The 14862-nt window shown below is 40.3% G+C and overlaps 1 protein-coding gene across 7 annotated transcripts in view; it reads right to left on the bottom strand.

The window, feature by feature from the left end:
• Window positions 1-2484: 2484 nt before the first annotated feature.
• The window catches only part of LOC143027579 (SIN3-HDAC complex-associated factor), a 57546-nt gene continuing 45168 nt past the window's right edge, over window positions 2485-14862 (bottom strand). For all 7 annotated transcript variants that reach the window (XM_076188899.1, XM_076188900.1, XM_076188903.1 and 4 more), the window contains 3 exons: window positions 13402-13523; window positions 11790-12041; window positions 2485-6728 (listed from right to left, as the gene is read on the bottom strand). In XM_076188899.1, the coding sequence (XP_076045014.1) occupies window positions 6353-6728; window positions 11790-12041; window positions 13402-13523 (750 nt within the window). In that variant the 3' untranslated portion in view covers window positions 2485-6352. The remainder of the gene's footprint in view (window positions 6729-11789; window positions 12042-13401; window positions 13524-14862) is intronic.

Below are 14862 nucleotides of genomic sequence, written 5' to 3'. Positions count from 1 at the left end.
TTTGATTGTGAGGCTTAGGAGAGGAACAGAGGGAGTAATTGGTGAGGAACAGTGTGGGTTTAGGAAACGTAGGGGTTGAGTGGATCAGATTTTTGTGGTAAGACATGTGAGAAAGCTTTAGGAAAAGGTAAGAGTGTTTTGGGGACTTTTAGTAATTTGGAAAAGGGGTAGAGAGGAAGGCACTGTAGGAGATATTGCAGATATATAGGATAGGAGGAAAGCTTTTAAGAGCAGTCAAGATTAGTAGAGCTTGTGTTAGAATCAGAAATGGAGAGAAAGAGTGGTTTGAGGTAAAGAAGGGACTTTGTCAGGTATTTGTTGTCACTTTGGCTGTTCAATTTATACATGGATGGGGTGGTTCAAGAAGAAAATGCAGGGGTGGTGGGTCGGGGATTGGAGATGGTAAAAGAAAATAGAGAAAAGTGGGAGATAAGTCAGTTGTTCTTAGCTGATGACACTGCGTTTGTAGCATGATCAAAGTAGGGATTGAGGAAGTTAGTGACAGTTTGGGAAGGTGTGTGAAAGAAGGAAGTTAAAGATGAATGTGGGTAAAAGTAAAGTGATGAGATGTACAAAGGAAGAAAATGGCAGCAGACTGGAAGTGAGTATTAAGGGAGAAAGACTGGAGGAAGTGGATAGTTTTAGATACTAAGGTGTGAATGTGGCGGGAAAGGGAAGAGTGGAGGTGGAGGTACAATGTTGATTGAGAAGTGAGTAAATGCCTTGGGGGATTAAAAAGTGTAATGAGAAATACACATTTGGGAATGGATGCTATGAGGAGATTGTATGGAGTGATTGTGCTGACAGCACTGTATGGGGCAGAAACATGGAACATAATAAAAGAGGAAGAGAGGAGGAGTTTGAATGTGTTTGAGATGAGGTGCCTGAGAAGTATGATAGGGGTTACTAGGCTATATAGAGTGAGAAATGAGGAAGTGAGGAGGAGAACAGAGGTGGAAAGGGAGTTGGGAGATATGGTTGATGAAAGAGTATTGGGATGGTTTGGACACATGGAAAAAATGAGTGAAGAAAGATTAGTAAATGAGGTGTGGAAGGCAGAGGTGGGGGAGTGAACATAAGGGGGCAACCAAGGATGAGATGGATGGATGGTATAAAAGGGGTTGAGGAAGGACGGGAGAATGGGGTGAATGGAGAATGGTTGTGTATGAATGATGCTGTGATGCAGGAGGGGGAGTGGGCGGAAATGGGGGCTGAGGGAGTATGTGTTAAAAATAAATTGATGCAGCCCAAAGGGATTTCTGTCTTCTCTTTTTCTGCATGAGGGGGGTCTTCCTTCCTCAACAGACATTCCCCTCTTTCCCAATGCCCCTTTTATGCCATCCATCCATCTCATCCTAGGTCAACCCCTCATGTTCACTCCTTCCACACCTCTTTTACTAGTCTTTCTTCACTCATTCTTTCCATGTGTCCAAATCATCCCAATAACCTTTCATCAACCCTATCTCCCAACTCCCTTTCAACTCCCATTTTCCTCTTCACCTCCTTATTTGTCATTTTATCCAACCTAGTAACCCCTATCATACTTCTCAGGTACCTCATCTCAAACTCTTCCTCTCTTATGTTCCATGTTTCTGCCCTGTACAGTGCTGTTGGCACAATCACTCCTTCATACAATCTCCTCCTAGCATCCATTCCCAAATGTCTATTTCTCATTACACTTTTAATCCCTCAAGGCATTTTGTCGCTTCTCTCAATCTACATTCTACCTCCACTCCTTTTCCCACCACATTCGCACTCAAGTATCTACAACTACCCACTTCCTCCAGTCTCTTTCCCTTACTTCCAGTCTGCTACCAGTTTCTCCCCTTGTACATCTCATCACCTTACTTTTACCCACATTTATCTTCAACTTCCTTCTTTCGCACACCTTCCCAAACTCTGTCACTAACTTCCTCAATACCTCCTCTTATCCTATTACAAATGCAGTGTCATCAGCAAACAACAGCTGGCTTATCTCCATTTTCTTTAACCATCTCCAATTCCTGACCCACTACCCTTGCATTTACCTCTCGCACCACCCCATCCATGTATAAATTGAACAGCCAGGGCATTGTGTACAATAATACTAATTCAACATCTAGATGACCATCATCAAGGTAGGTTTATTGCTGTCACCACATAAATCCAGTGACAGAATCCATGGCAAAATTTTCACAGGTTGAATAATAAGCATTACATTGCTACAGTGTTGGATGCCTCCCAAAAATGCATTAATGCAGCTATTTACAATAATATCTAGATAACCAATGTTTCATCCAAGTCTCAAATCTTGAACCAGTTCAAAACAGTTGAAGACATTTTCCAAGTCAGAATTACATAGGTCATTGTTTTTCTAAAGTGCTGTCCCTTGTAAAAAGTCCACGAATCAAAACTAGACATGATTTACCTTTTCTTTCTATATCAAATTCAACTAAAACCACTGAAAAGTAGAGATAAAGGAGAGGTACATAATAAAAAGCCATGTATAGACAATGCTTTATTGTACTAAACTTTTAAAGAGGATAGCTACAGTCACAACTACAGAAACATTAAATAAGGGAACAGATGTAAGTGGACAAAGTTTCAAAAGCCCTCTTTAAATTTAGGGTTCTTTATAAACAAAATAAAGAGTACATTTTGTTGTAATAAATAGGCCTTCTTTCACTGTCCAGTATCTGTCCCACTCACCAAACACCTGGCAGGATGCTGAGTGACTAATAGAATTACTTAAAAATGTCCAGCTCTATGCATACAAACTATTCACAAGTGTATGACACTCTTTTGTCATTCAACTAAAAACCAGGAGAAAGATGCTTCTGTTGCTCCACCATATATGTGCACTATAACTGACCAATGTACAGAAGTTGCACCAAGAGTTCCACCATGTACAAAACATGAAGGGAGGAGGGGGGGGCCACTGAGAATGTACATATAGGATACTATCCATCCTTTCCATGTACTTTGAGCAAGGTACATGGAATGCATCTCTCAAGCTAACAGAAATATCACCATAACACTTGCTGTCTTTTATAGAACCATTGTACCAGTCATTGCTATGCAAGACAATTCATTTAAACTTGATTTACTATTTGTCTGCAACCTTAAAGGCATTTGGGCAAACACTACTTGTGCAAAGATAGCAATTCTATAGCCCATTCCACTGAGCTGAGGGAGCTATGTCCCTCTAACATTCACTGTGTCATCAGCCCAAGTGCCTCAAGTTGCCAGACAAACCACACAGCATGAGATGACTCAGCATCCTGGTGTAGGTAAAGGAAGAGGAGGAGGAGTTCAGCGAAAGAGAAGCTTTGTGCTGTAGTCCACAATGACACCTACCAGCCTCGCAACCCGTTTGATTAACTCTATATGTTTAGTGACCCGTCTTACATACATGCATCCACCTATTACAAACGCTACAAAACTTGTTCAATCACACACTTGCTTGCCTGCTATGTACATAATATTAGGCCTTGCTATGTAGGTATTAGGCACCTTCATGTACGTATTAGCCCCACAGTTTTAAGCTCATGAACTCCAGTGGCTCTGCTGTGGGGTGTGAGCAGACACTAATATGGCCTTTCCCAATCAATCAGAGTACAAATGCTTTATCAAAAGGTGGTGGGCAAATGTGCAACAACTGAGGCAACAAGAGCTTAGTAACAAGTGTAAATATGGGAAAGGATCGGTCAGTGCACGCAGACATCGGCTGGCACGAGGCTGGGGTGTCACCACAGTTCATATTGCCCACTTAAGTAGATTACCTGAATTAAATTAGAAAATAAATAATGACAATAATATTTAGAAATGCAATGGTACAGACACCATACAGATTAGCTAGTGTCAGGTCCACTCGATTCTAATGGAAATCTTATACAAGGAATATTATACACTTAACAATCTTTGGAATGCAATGCATGTATAAAATTTTTCCTATTTAAAATCTTTTTACAAAAGGTTTCCACTAATCTCACTTTTTGTAACTAAGCCGTCCTCAAAATCACAGTCTTTGGGAGAGATTTGGCTCTTGGACTCCGGGACTCAAGACTCAAGACCACGTCACCACGGCCACACTTGGACCAAAGCTCACCTTGTTGTCTTGCCATGAATCCTGCTGGGCATCTAGTTGCATTGATTCCTAAGGGCTGAATAGGGGACCTAGTGCAAGGGGGTAGCACAAGGGCGGGAGCCAACTCGGCACCAGCAGTTGTGTAGTAAAAAAGGGGTAGTAGCAAAACCATGACAAAAGACTTGTGCTACCATCTGGCATGTCCCACCATCATGACCCTAAAACAAATGACTTGTTGTCGTCCTCCGACCATCACCATCAGCAGCATGGCACTGGTCGGTTGTCCACACTCCCGAGATTCAATATTGCAGCCATCAGAAAAGGGGCAGAGCACCACATCATGTGTGCTTCCTAGCAAGTCTTGTATGATCAAAGGAAACTAAGTTGTACCTTGTAATACTGAGGTCCATCTGTTAACTTTTTTTGTTGAATTTTCCCTTTTTTATTTTATTTTTTTATTTTTTTTTAGTAAGTCCTTAACATTAAAACATTTGAAGACTAGATTCAGGTTTTGGATGAATTCAAATATTTGCTATATATGGCAGGCAAGTCTGTTGCACCTCCATCTGGCTCCAGGTGAACATTAAAAGCTCCTAAAAACAAGTTGAGCACAACACATTATGCATATGGACAATTTCCACAACTCTGGGAGAAAACATTGGCTTATGTTCAAATAGAATGTTTGGATACCTCACACATTTAAAATGCAAATCAATGAGGAAAGAAATCCCTACTTTGTAGGAATTCGAACAATAGGAAAACAAAAAATGCCACAGTTGGGTCCAATTCTTCCCCTCTGCAGCGGCCATTAGTCTGCTGTGCTGTCATGAAGCTGTTTTTGTACTGCCCTGCCACAAAGGACTCAAGGGGTTCATGGTGGTGTGTAAGTCCTAGTAGTGGCACCTGTGTTGACTTCTACTTGAGCTACAAGCGATTTCATAGGCAAAACACTCCAGACTGACTTGACGTGCACACTGCTACCAATGGTTATCACATTTCATTAAGGGCAACCTGAGTGGTAGTACCTGTCAGATACTAAGGCCAAGTTAAAAGAATCTGACAATAATTTAGGTACCAAATCATCAATGTTAGTCTATCATCATTCTGTAGCATTTACAGCTTTTGTCATTCATTAAAAGATAATTAAATCTGGTCAAATAGCTATGTGCTACCCATACCATATTTCATGGGTGGGTAAACGGAGCTAACACTGGCTCAGTAATTTCTACTAGAGAGAGCTGAATGTTAAGTGAATGGTAAGTACTACAAATCAATCTGCAGTCTTCTATCCATACTGACTCAGGGTTATCAATGTAAAGGTACAACAGTTGGGATGGAAGAGGAGGCAGTGGACGTCATGGAGGGGGCAGGAGGCAGTGAATATTGCAATGAAGAGGGGGAGGGGGAGGGGGACATGGGAAGATGGAGGAGGGGGTTGGGGGAGGGAGGGGGAGGAGGAGCCGATGAGGTGGACTGAAGCATCAGCCTTGTGACCTGAGGGCAGATGTCGGCCATCACCACTCTCATGATATGGAGATCAGAGACTACTCCACCACATTAACGAGACAACAGTATCACCACCAACTAAAGTGACGGGCAGCCAAGGACCTGAAGAGTAACATGGCAGTAGCACGTTTGAATGACAGTCATTCCATGTTGGGAGACATAATTTTGATGGGTCACAACAAACCTGTGCACCTTATAAGATATTGGCTACATCACTCAATGGACATAATCACAGACAACTGTAAACAAAGTTCTTTTCGTACAAACATATAGAAAACAGTGAGCAAGTAGGAAATATACAAGGCTTGAGCACACTTGATGACCGAAATGTCTGGGGTATGTCCTGGGTACTGTAGGGGTTGACTTAGCTGTGTTGCGACAGTGATGGTGGTAGTGGTGGTGGTAGTGATGTCAGTGTGGTGGAAAGAGTATTGCCATTCAATAAATGGATTGTCATCGGTAGACTGCTTTGAGAGTGGATTCTGCCTATCACACTGCCTATCATTTTTTATTCATTTTCTTTTTTATCTACTTAATTATTTTGTTACATATGAATCAACCCTGAAAAATACAAGTCTTGGACCCATGGGTAACAAATAAGAAACCTTTTTCAAAAGACAATAATAATAATTATAATAATAATTATAATAATAATTATAATAATAATAATAATAATAATAATAATTTAGGCATATCTAAATCATAAAAAGGTACAGTTTCTACGAATAGAAAACACTGTAGTACTGTAGTCAAATTTCAGTAAACTAATGCATACTATAGTTAACTTGCAAGCGCCGTGGGTAGTTGGGCAATGTGCTGTGATACTGATGCTGGTGATGTGGCTGACGTCGTAGTGGAGTAGTATCTGTCATCATCATCCATTAAAAGTTGGCCGTCATCTAGGGAGTCTGAATCTTGATAATCGTCATCATCATCATCGTCATTCAAGTTTGATTCGGACGGGAGCGATTCAAAGTCCTCATCATTGTTGCTGCCATCAGAAGATGGAGGAAGTGTGGAGGGCAGACCAAGAAGGCCACCAGCATTGGGTGAGCTGCTTGGAGACTTCCTACAACTACAAGGTCTGAAGTACCGCCGGTCTATCAACACTTCACCTCGCTCACCAGTGAAGATGATACCACAGCAAACCTTTTCTCTGAAAACAGAAACATTTGTAAATAACTTGTTCTGAATGAAATCCCTCAGTGTGTATTGTGCATGTTGTAATATACAGTATTAGAGCTATGCTCATTGGGTCCCATCTCTGCATTCCCACTGGTCAATTCTGACCTCAAATTTCTCCCCGTCTTCTCCATTATGCATGGGGGGATGGAGTGGGGGGGGTCGCCAATTTAATGAAGTGGCCTTGCTGTGGATGTGCTATGTCTTGCAACACTGCTTTTGACCCAGGGCGGTGGACAAGGTGCAGGGATGACCCGTCATCCAGGAGGTGCTAAGATAAGAGGGAGGGTGGAGGGGTGTGGAGTGTATTCAGGGATGGAATGGGTGCGAATGATTTTATGTCTTTTCCTTTTTGGCTACCTCCCTTGTCAGGGGGAAAAAGCCTTGGTATATGTATGTATGTATTCTTTCATCCAAATTATTCCATGAATCAATAATCCTATCCAGAAAACTGTTTCAATGTCCTTCAAACATCTAGTCTTTTTTAGTTTCATCTCATGGTCTCTCATTTTCCTTTGTTCCCATAGTAAGAGTATAAACACACCTTTAAGTACTTGGATTTACATGTGGCAGGGAATGAAGGAGTGGGGTGAAGATGATTTACACAGCAAGGGAAGCAAGTAAATGTCCTGTGGGTGAGGTATGTGTGTGGGGGATGGGGGGAGAAATAGACAGCTGTTGTACCCACTGCGCTGTATGAAGCAGACTTAGAATCTGAAGTAGGTACGAATCTGAGGTAGGTAGAAAGAAGTCTAAACATGTTGATGAGGGTTACAAGGACAGACAATGAAAAATGTGGAGACGAGATAGAGAGCAAGGGTGGAATGAGAGTTGGACAGGGCAGATCAAAGAATGCTGAAATGGTTTGACCATATGGAATGAATGGGAGAGGAAAAACTATCAAATCAATCTGTCTACTGCCACAGGTATCTCCTGCAGGAAACCTATGGCCCCAAAGTAACCAGCAACAGGACTGGCCCAAAAGTCACTCATGGAAGAAACATTGTGTTGCTGTCTGGGTATGGTAAAGGTGGGACAATACAGGATGGTAGCTGGTTGTCTACTGGGTGGTGGTTACATCTAGGGCACTTTGTTTGTGGCCTGGCCTGTCCTGATATTGTTTTAGTGCTGCATGGTGACACAAAGTTGTGCGAGTGGGATTCTTGTTTCTCGAGAGAAACTTTTCTGGAGGACTAATGTCTAATGGGGTTTGATGGAGTAGTTTGGTGGTTAATTTTGTGGTGCTTGTTTTGTGATCTAAGTATTAATCCTCTTTATATGGATGCATTGTGTGAAACCTGTCCCACAATGTTCTATGATCCTAAGTTCAATAGTCCAAGGACTGGCATGGCAAGAGCAGACCTTTATCACATAGAAAATTTATGAACACTGATGAAAAGGCATTTGCAGGAAAAGGAGACTACCTTATTTCTAAGGTTTGTAGTTGCTATGATTTGGTTGAGTAAAATTTCTTTTAGTTTAAGAAACTTCCAAAACCTGGAGGAAAGCATCCCCATGTGATTGCAACAGAGTAAGAGGAAGGGCAATACAAAAAAAGCAAGTTTTTTCTCCCTCTCCCTCCCTCTCTCTTTTTTAATCATAACACATTTTCAGTCACCCAGTGCCTTAACCCCTACATCAACAGCATATGCCATATGCCACAATTGTTTTATGGAATGAGCATCAGCAGCATACAACATATGCCGCAATTTCAAAAATTCACCAAAAATAGGCATTACATCGAGGGTCAAACCTGTGGTAATGACCAAGTAGCCTTATCCATTGGCTATAAAGGGCATCCAAATTTTTTTTATTTATTGACAAAACTGGCAACCCTGGCAGCAATTTTTCAGGGGTAACTTGGAGTATAAAATTGGCTTTTAGGACGTAATTTAGGCGATTCTGGTGTACGAAATGAAGTATGACGAGGTGAAGTTGTACTTCAACAGTTAGGCAGGTGCTATTTAGTGCGTATTCAGACGTATAGAACTGGCAATTTTGCACTGCCAATTTTCATAATAAATGCGTAATACAAAATGTGGCCAGGCAATAATGGTGTGATGGATGCTTAATAAAACATTTACCAAAACAATAAGAAACACCACAATCACCTATCCTCCACAAAATCATAATAAAAAGATACCAAAAAATCAATTTACTGCACAACAAAGTGATAAATATTTGCCAAAAAATCTACAAAAACTATTTATAAACACATTTTTTCCTAAGTGTCAGACTATTATGGGCAACTTTACATTAGACTTGAAACATCATAAATGTAAAATTTCTTCACTCTCTGAAATTCTAACGAAGCTTCCCAAAAAAACTACAACGTTCTTGTTTAATCAGTGAGGAGCGAAAGAAAGTCTACAGATTTTCTACCAAACTTTCGCACGCATTTCTCAACAAAATTTACCCAGTTTCTCCACTTCTAGGCTAAGGTGAATCAAAATAAGTAAGATTTGTTGGTTTTACATCATTTTGAGTTGATTTCAGAAAAAAAAAAAAAAAAAAAAAAAAAATCAATTTTGGCTCCGACACTGAGGGAGGAGTATACAACATTTGCCAGGTGAAGTACGTGTAACAAAAAAAATAAGAAATGTTTGAGTGAATTATTTGGTTATCTTTAATTAGGTCGTAAGAATGAAGAAATAGCATATCTTTTGTCACTAATCATTATTAAGGAAATGACACTTTTTTTTTTAAATAACAAAAAATTGTATATGTACATATGAAAATTGCAGAAAAATGTCTTTGAACATTACCGAAACTATAGGACAGCGTTGAAACATACAGGGATATTCTAATCAGAAGTAAAACATAGCATACTGTTGATCGTTCTCTTTAGAAAATATTTTGAAATTATTTTGAAAAAAAAAATGATTTATATGATTCATTCAAGTAGTCATTTGATATATATTACATTTTGTTTCCGTTCTTTCCCTTTAACTCATCTTATTATATTTGTTCTTTTCTTTACAGATATTGTCTCATGATGGCTTCTGCTCGAGTTTCCTGCAAGCATGATCCTGATAACTTCTGCTATGTCTGTGGAGTCTTTCTGAATGTCAAGTCAGTCAAGTACACCATCGTTGAAGGGAACCTCTTCTGTTCGGCTTACAAGGCATACTTTGGAGTTCAAGTGGGGAACCAGGACAAGAGTTGGGTGCCACACATGGTTTGCAGAAGCTGTTGGTCCACTCTGGAGTCGTGTTACAGAGGGGAGAAATGAAAACTGAAGTTTGACATGCCAAGAATCTGGCGAGAACCAACAGATCATACAAACAACTGCTACTTTTGTATGTTGGTAGTGACCAGTCACCACAGGGGAAAGAAGACGGATGTGTTCGACTACCCCGATCTGTCATCATCTCTTTATCTGGTGATGCATTGTGAGGAGCTTCCAGTTCCCAACCCTCCTCTGGTGATCACGAGAGATGCTTGCACAAGTTCCAGCAGCAAAACAGAAGATGCCCATGATGATGTCTTTGTTGCAGATGATACCCAGGCTATTCCGCATTTCCCTAACCAAGCGGAGCTCAATGATCTGATCAGGGACCTAGGAATCACCAAATCAAAAGCAGAATTACTGACATCAGGTTGAAACAGTGGAACTTGTTGGATGAGAGCTGTCAGGTAACAAAACAGAGACAATGTCATGACATATTCTCTCAGTATTTCACAATGGATGAGAAAGTGTGTTATTGTCAAGACATCAACGGCTTGTTTGAAGAAATTGAATTCTCGTATGATCCCAGCAACTGGCGACTGTTCATGGACAGTTCAACTAGAAGCTTGAAGGCAGTGCTGTTGCACAATGGTAACAAGTACCCAAGCATCCCTATCGCCCACTCTGTTCACCTAAAGGAAGGCTATGAGAATGTGAAGCACCTCCTGTGCCTGGTGAAGTAAGAAGAGCATGATTGGGAAGTGATTGGAGATTTTAAGATGATTGGCTTTTTGACAGGTTTGCAAGGTGGCTTCACAAAACATCCCTGTTTCCTCTGCTACTGGTATAGCCGAGCTACAGCGAGACATTATGAAACGAAGGACTGGCCATCAAGAACGGGCTTTGTCATTGGCAAGAAGAATGTCAAGTGGCAACCGCTGGTTGAGCAGAAGAAGATCTTGATGCCACATCAAGCTGGGGCTCATAAAGCAATTTGTCAAGGCACTAGATCATGAGTCTGCTGCCTTCAAGCATTTGGAAGCGGTATTTCCGAAGTTGTCAGAGGCCAAAATAAAGGCAGGGGTATTTGTTGGGCCGCAAATTAAAAAGCTAATGCAGGACCTGTAGTTCTCTAGAAAGTTGTTGGCAATGGAGAAACGTGCCTGGCGCAGCTCCTTTGCTGTTGTTCAGGGCTTCTTGGGTAACAACAAGGAAGAAAATTACCGTGAACTGATCGACAATCTTCTCAAGTCCTACAAGGAGATGGGTTGCAGTGTCCCTGAAATTGCACATGATGCATTCCCATTTGGATTTCTTTAAATCCAATATGGGAGACTACTCTGAAGAGCATGGTGAGCACTTCCACCAAGATGTGATGGAATTTGAGAAGCACTACCAGGGCCAGTATAATGAGGGTATGATGGGCGACTACATCTGGGGTTTGGTCCGAGAAACCCAGCCTCTTCACCAAAGAAAGCAGAAAATCTGTGTGTTTTCAATAAGCAGTCTTATCGAATATGTAGTATGCTATATTTTACTTCTGATTAGAATATTCCTGTATGTTTCAATGCTGTTGTATAGTTTCTGTAATGTTCAAAGACATTTTTCTGCAATTTTCTTTTATAAATACAATTTTTTTTTATTTTTCAAAAAATCAATGTCATTTCCTTAATAATGATTAAAGACATGAAAGATATGCTTTTTCTTCATTCTTACGACCTAATAAAATATAAAAAACAAAAAAATTCAAACAAACAAAATCTTTGTTACATTGTGTAATAACTTCATACCTACAGTAATAATGTGCATGACAAATTAAACTTTATAATATACTGTTTGGTGACAACAATGAATGGGGATACTTACTGTTTCCAATATGATAGGTCCACAAAGCTGCTAAATTGATACTGCGATGGAACACACTGTTTCCTCTTCGAAGTCCCAATTGAGCTGAGTGTTCTGTCCTGAGAATCACAATCATCTTCTGATGGGTATGGTGATGGTGCTAGTGAGTTGGGCATGGAGGGATCAGAGCCTTCACTCAATCTTTCATCCCCAACAGTCACATCATCACTTAGCGCTCCTGGCGATCCTTCTCTGCTAACTTTGCGTACATATCTATAATAAACCAGAAATCTCACAAAATCTGACAAACACTTCATTATGAAATATATCACAAATTAAGCCACTCAACAACTATTGGCAGAGAAGGCAATTAACCACTTCAGTATGATGACACCTACATAGATGTCATGAGCCACGAGTGGGTACACGAGGATGCCAGCATCGGCATCTTGATTATATATATGTATATTTTTTTAGTTGTACATGAATTACCCCCAGATTCTGTGAACTGGTTTGATCACATTTTCTGTGTTTATTATTACTCAGAGTAAAAGAGAACAAGTAATACAGCAGTGACTTTAAATTTTATAATGTTAGTGTGATGCAAATTGCATATGGCAGCCAATGTTACACATAAGCATTTGAGTCGAACTTAAGTGGTTAAATGGAACAAAGTGAGGGAATAAGGGTTTCCTTGCTCTATTCTCCTCCTACAAAATGTCAAGGCAGAGGGTCTAGGAGGAGTACAACTAGAACCCTAATAACTGGGTCATTAAATGTACATGGGTGTGGTACACAGAATAAAACTGAGGAGATTGGTAGTATGTTTATGAGAAGATAGATGTATTAGTGTTCAGCAAAACAAGACTGACAGGAAAGAAGTGGAGTCTGGGAGTATGCTGATTTGGGTGTCTGGACTAGCAAGGGGGCAAGGGAAGTAAGGTAAGAGTGTAGGGGGAGTGAAGTGTCTTCAAAGATTATGTGGGCAAGGAGAATATTAGGGTTGAAAATACAAGCTGTCTTGCCCCAGACCTGAGCAGTGGAAGGGGGACAGGATGACTTTTCATCCACAAGATGTTAAGATGGGAGGGAAAAGTTTTTGGATAGGTGTAGTGTAGTTTGACTTAGCCATCCCCTTATAAAGATGATGGGGATTTTTGTATCTATTTACCTAATTGTGGAATACAGGAAAAGAGCAATGCTCATTGAGTCCCATTTCCTATTCTCTAATTTTCTAACATACCTAGACTCAAATTCATGTACATTTCCAACTTAATCTATATCCTTGATTTCTTTTATCATATTTAGATGTGAATTCATGTGTTGTTCCAGCTTGGGCTATGTCACCTTCTAAGCTATTCCACATCTATATGGAAAACTGTATTTCTTCACATCCTTTTGACATGTAGTTCTTCTTAATTTACTCATAACCTCTTAAATCCCTCCCATCTTTAATCCGGAGATCTCTTCTGTCAATACAATCTATCCCTTTAGTGACCTGAATACTGTAATCATACCACCTCTTTCTCTTCAATATTTCAAAGCTGGCAGACCCAGTACTTTTAGTCATTCCTCATATGGTTATGCATATATATGTACACATAAATTTGAACTTGATGTTGGAAAAAATTACCTGTGTTTTTTCTTTATCTTTTCCTTTGCTGGTTTCTCTGGGTCAATAGGATTCTTCTTAAGTTTCTTGCTCTTGTACTTTGTGAGTGACTTTGTGCCTGGTCCTGCCCTTGCATCAACCACCTGTCAAAAGAAAGAAAGAAAAAAAAATCAGTCCTATTCTTGTCATTTGAACAAAATATGAAAATACAGCATGAAGGACCCCTAGTCCCTTCACTCTGTCCCCCATGAGAACAGTCATAAAAGTTATAATGGAGAGATTGAAGGATACAGCATAAAGGATAGTTGAAGTACAAAAGTATAATAGTTCTTTTACAAGTAGAGATTTTAAACTTTAACCTAGATGAATGCTGTGTGGCTCTGGTTGTTGTTCCAAAATAGTCCCTTAAGTATTGGCTGTTACCTTTCAGACAATAGCCAAGAATGAAGCTTTGCCACACTGTTCTAACCCAAGCAATAGGTAGGGAACACAGATGACCTTTCATCCACATGGAGCTAATAGGTAAGGGACAACAAATGAATGTCAGATGAGTGTGGGATAGGTGAAAAGTGGGTGTGATTCACCATGGTCTTGGATGTGTTGGACTCATGATCAACAGCTATTATCCCCCCCCCTGATGAGAACTCTGAACTTGTGTATGACTGATCTATGTGTATGCCTTAGCTGGGGCAACCCCTTGTAGGGGTGAATGGGTCTTTTTGTATTTGTACGTACGAGATAAATGCTGAAAATGACACAGATGGATGGAACCTTGGATTCATGTGGAATGTCTGTTGAGCTGATAAAAGAGTACAAAAGACTGGAGAAATGGAAAGAGATTGTGAAGGCATGAAGGAATGACACAACCTGAAGACATGTTCTTATCTGCTTTACAATTAATGAGTCAATGAGGTAGGGAGTCGCATACAGGGTGGCAGAGGGGGTAAATTAGTTCCAATTATTTGGCCCTGCTATGGAAGAGCTGTACCTTGCTGCACTGCCTTTGACCCAATCAGTGTGGTGGGGGACAGTATAACTCTTCATCCTCAAAGTGGTGAGATGGAAGGGGTGGTGGTTGAATGACATTTAAGCATGCATAATGAGAGCTTCAAATTTGCATTATAAGGGAGAAAAGATCAATTTGGTTTAACATCTCAAACTCCCCCCATCAGGAGGCTAAGACACTGCCCATTACAGAGGACTTTGTAGTGTACAATTTAATGAACCATGCCCTTTGTCCAACTCACTGGTGGCAGGGTTTGAACTACCATCACCTCTACCTCCGCCACAAGTAGTGACACTCTAACCTGCTTGACCAGCAAGAAAAGTCCTTCAGTATTTGATGTATATATGTACCTGTATAAGGGCTGATAGATTGGAAGGCATGCAGAAAGTAACTCATGGTTTCAGTATATCATTAGGATTATTTCTAAAGGTAATCTACTTTCCTATTTTATCAAAATAAATATAAAAAAGACATGA

This window comes from Oratosquilla oratoria, chromosome 8, assembly GCF_046742065.1.
Source record: "Oratosquilla oratoria isolate Oo_2021 chromosome 8, ASM4674206v1, whole genome shotgun sequence".
Lineage (NCBI taxonomy): Eukaryota > Metazoa > Arthropoda > Malacostraca > Stomatopoda > Squillidae > Oratosquilla > Oratosquilla oratoria.
The sequence above is the reverse complement of the archived record's forward strand: the minus strand, read 5'-3'. Positions and strand labels throughout refer to the sequence as shown.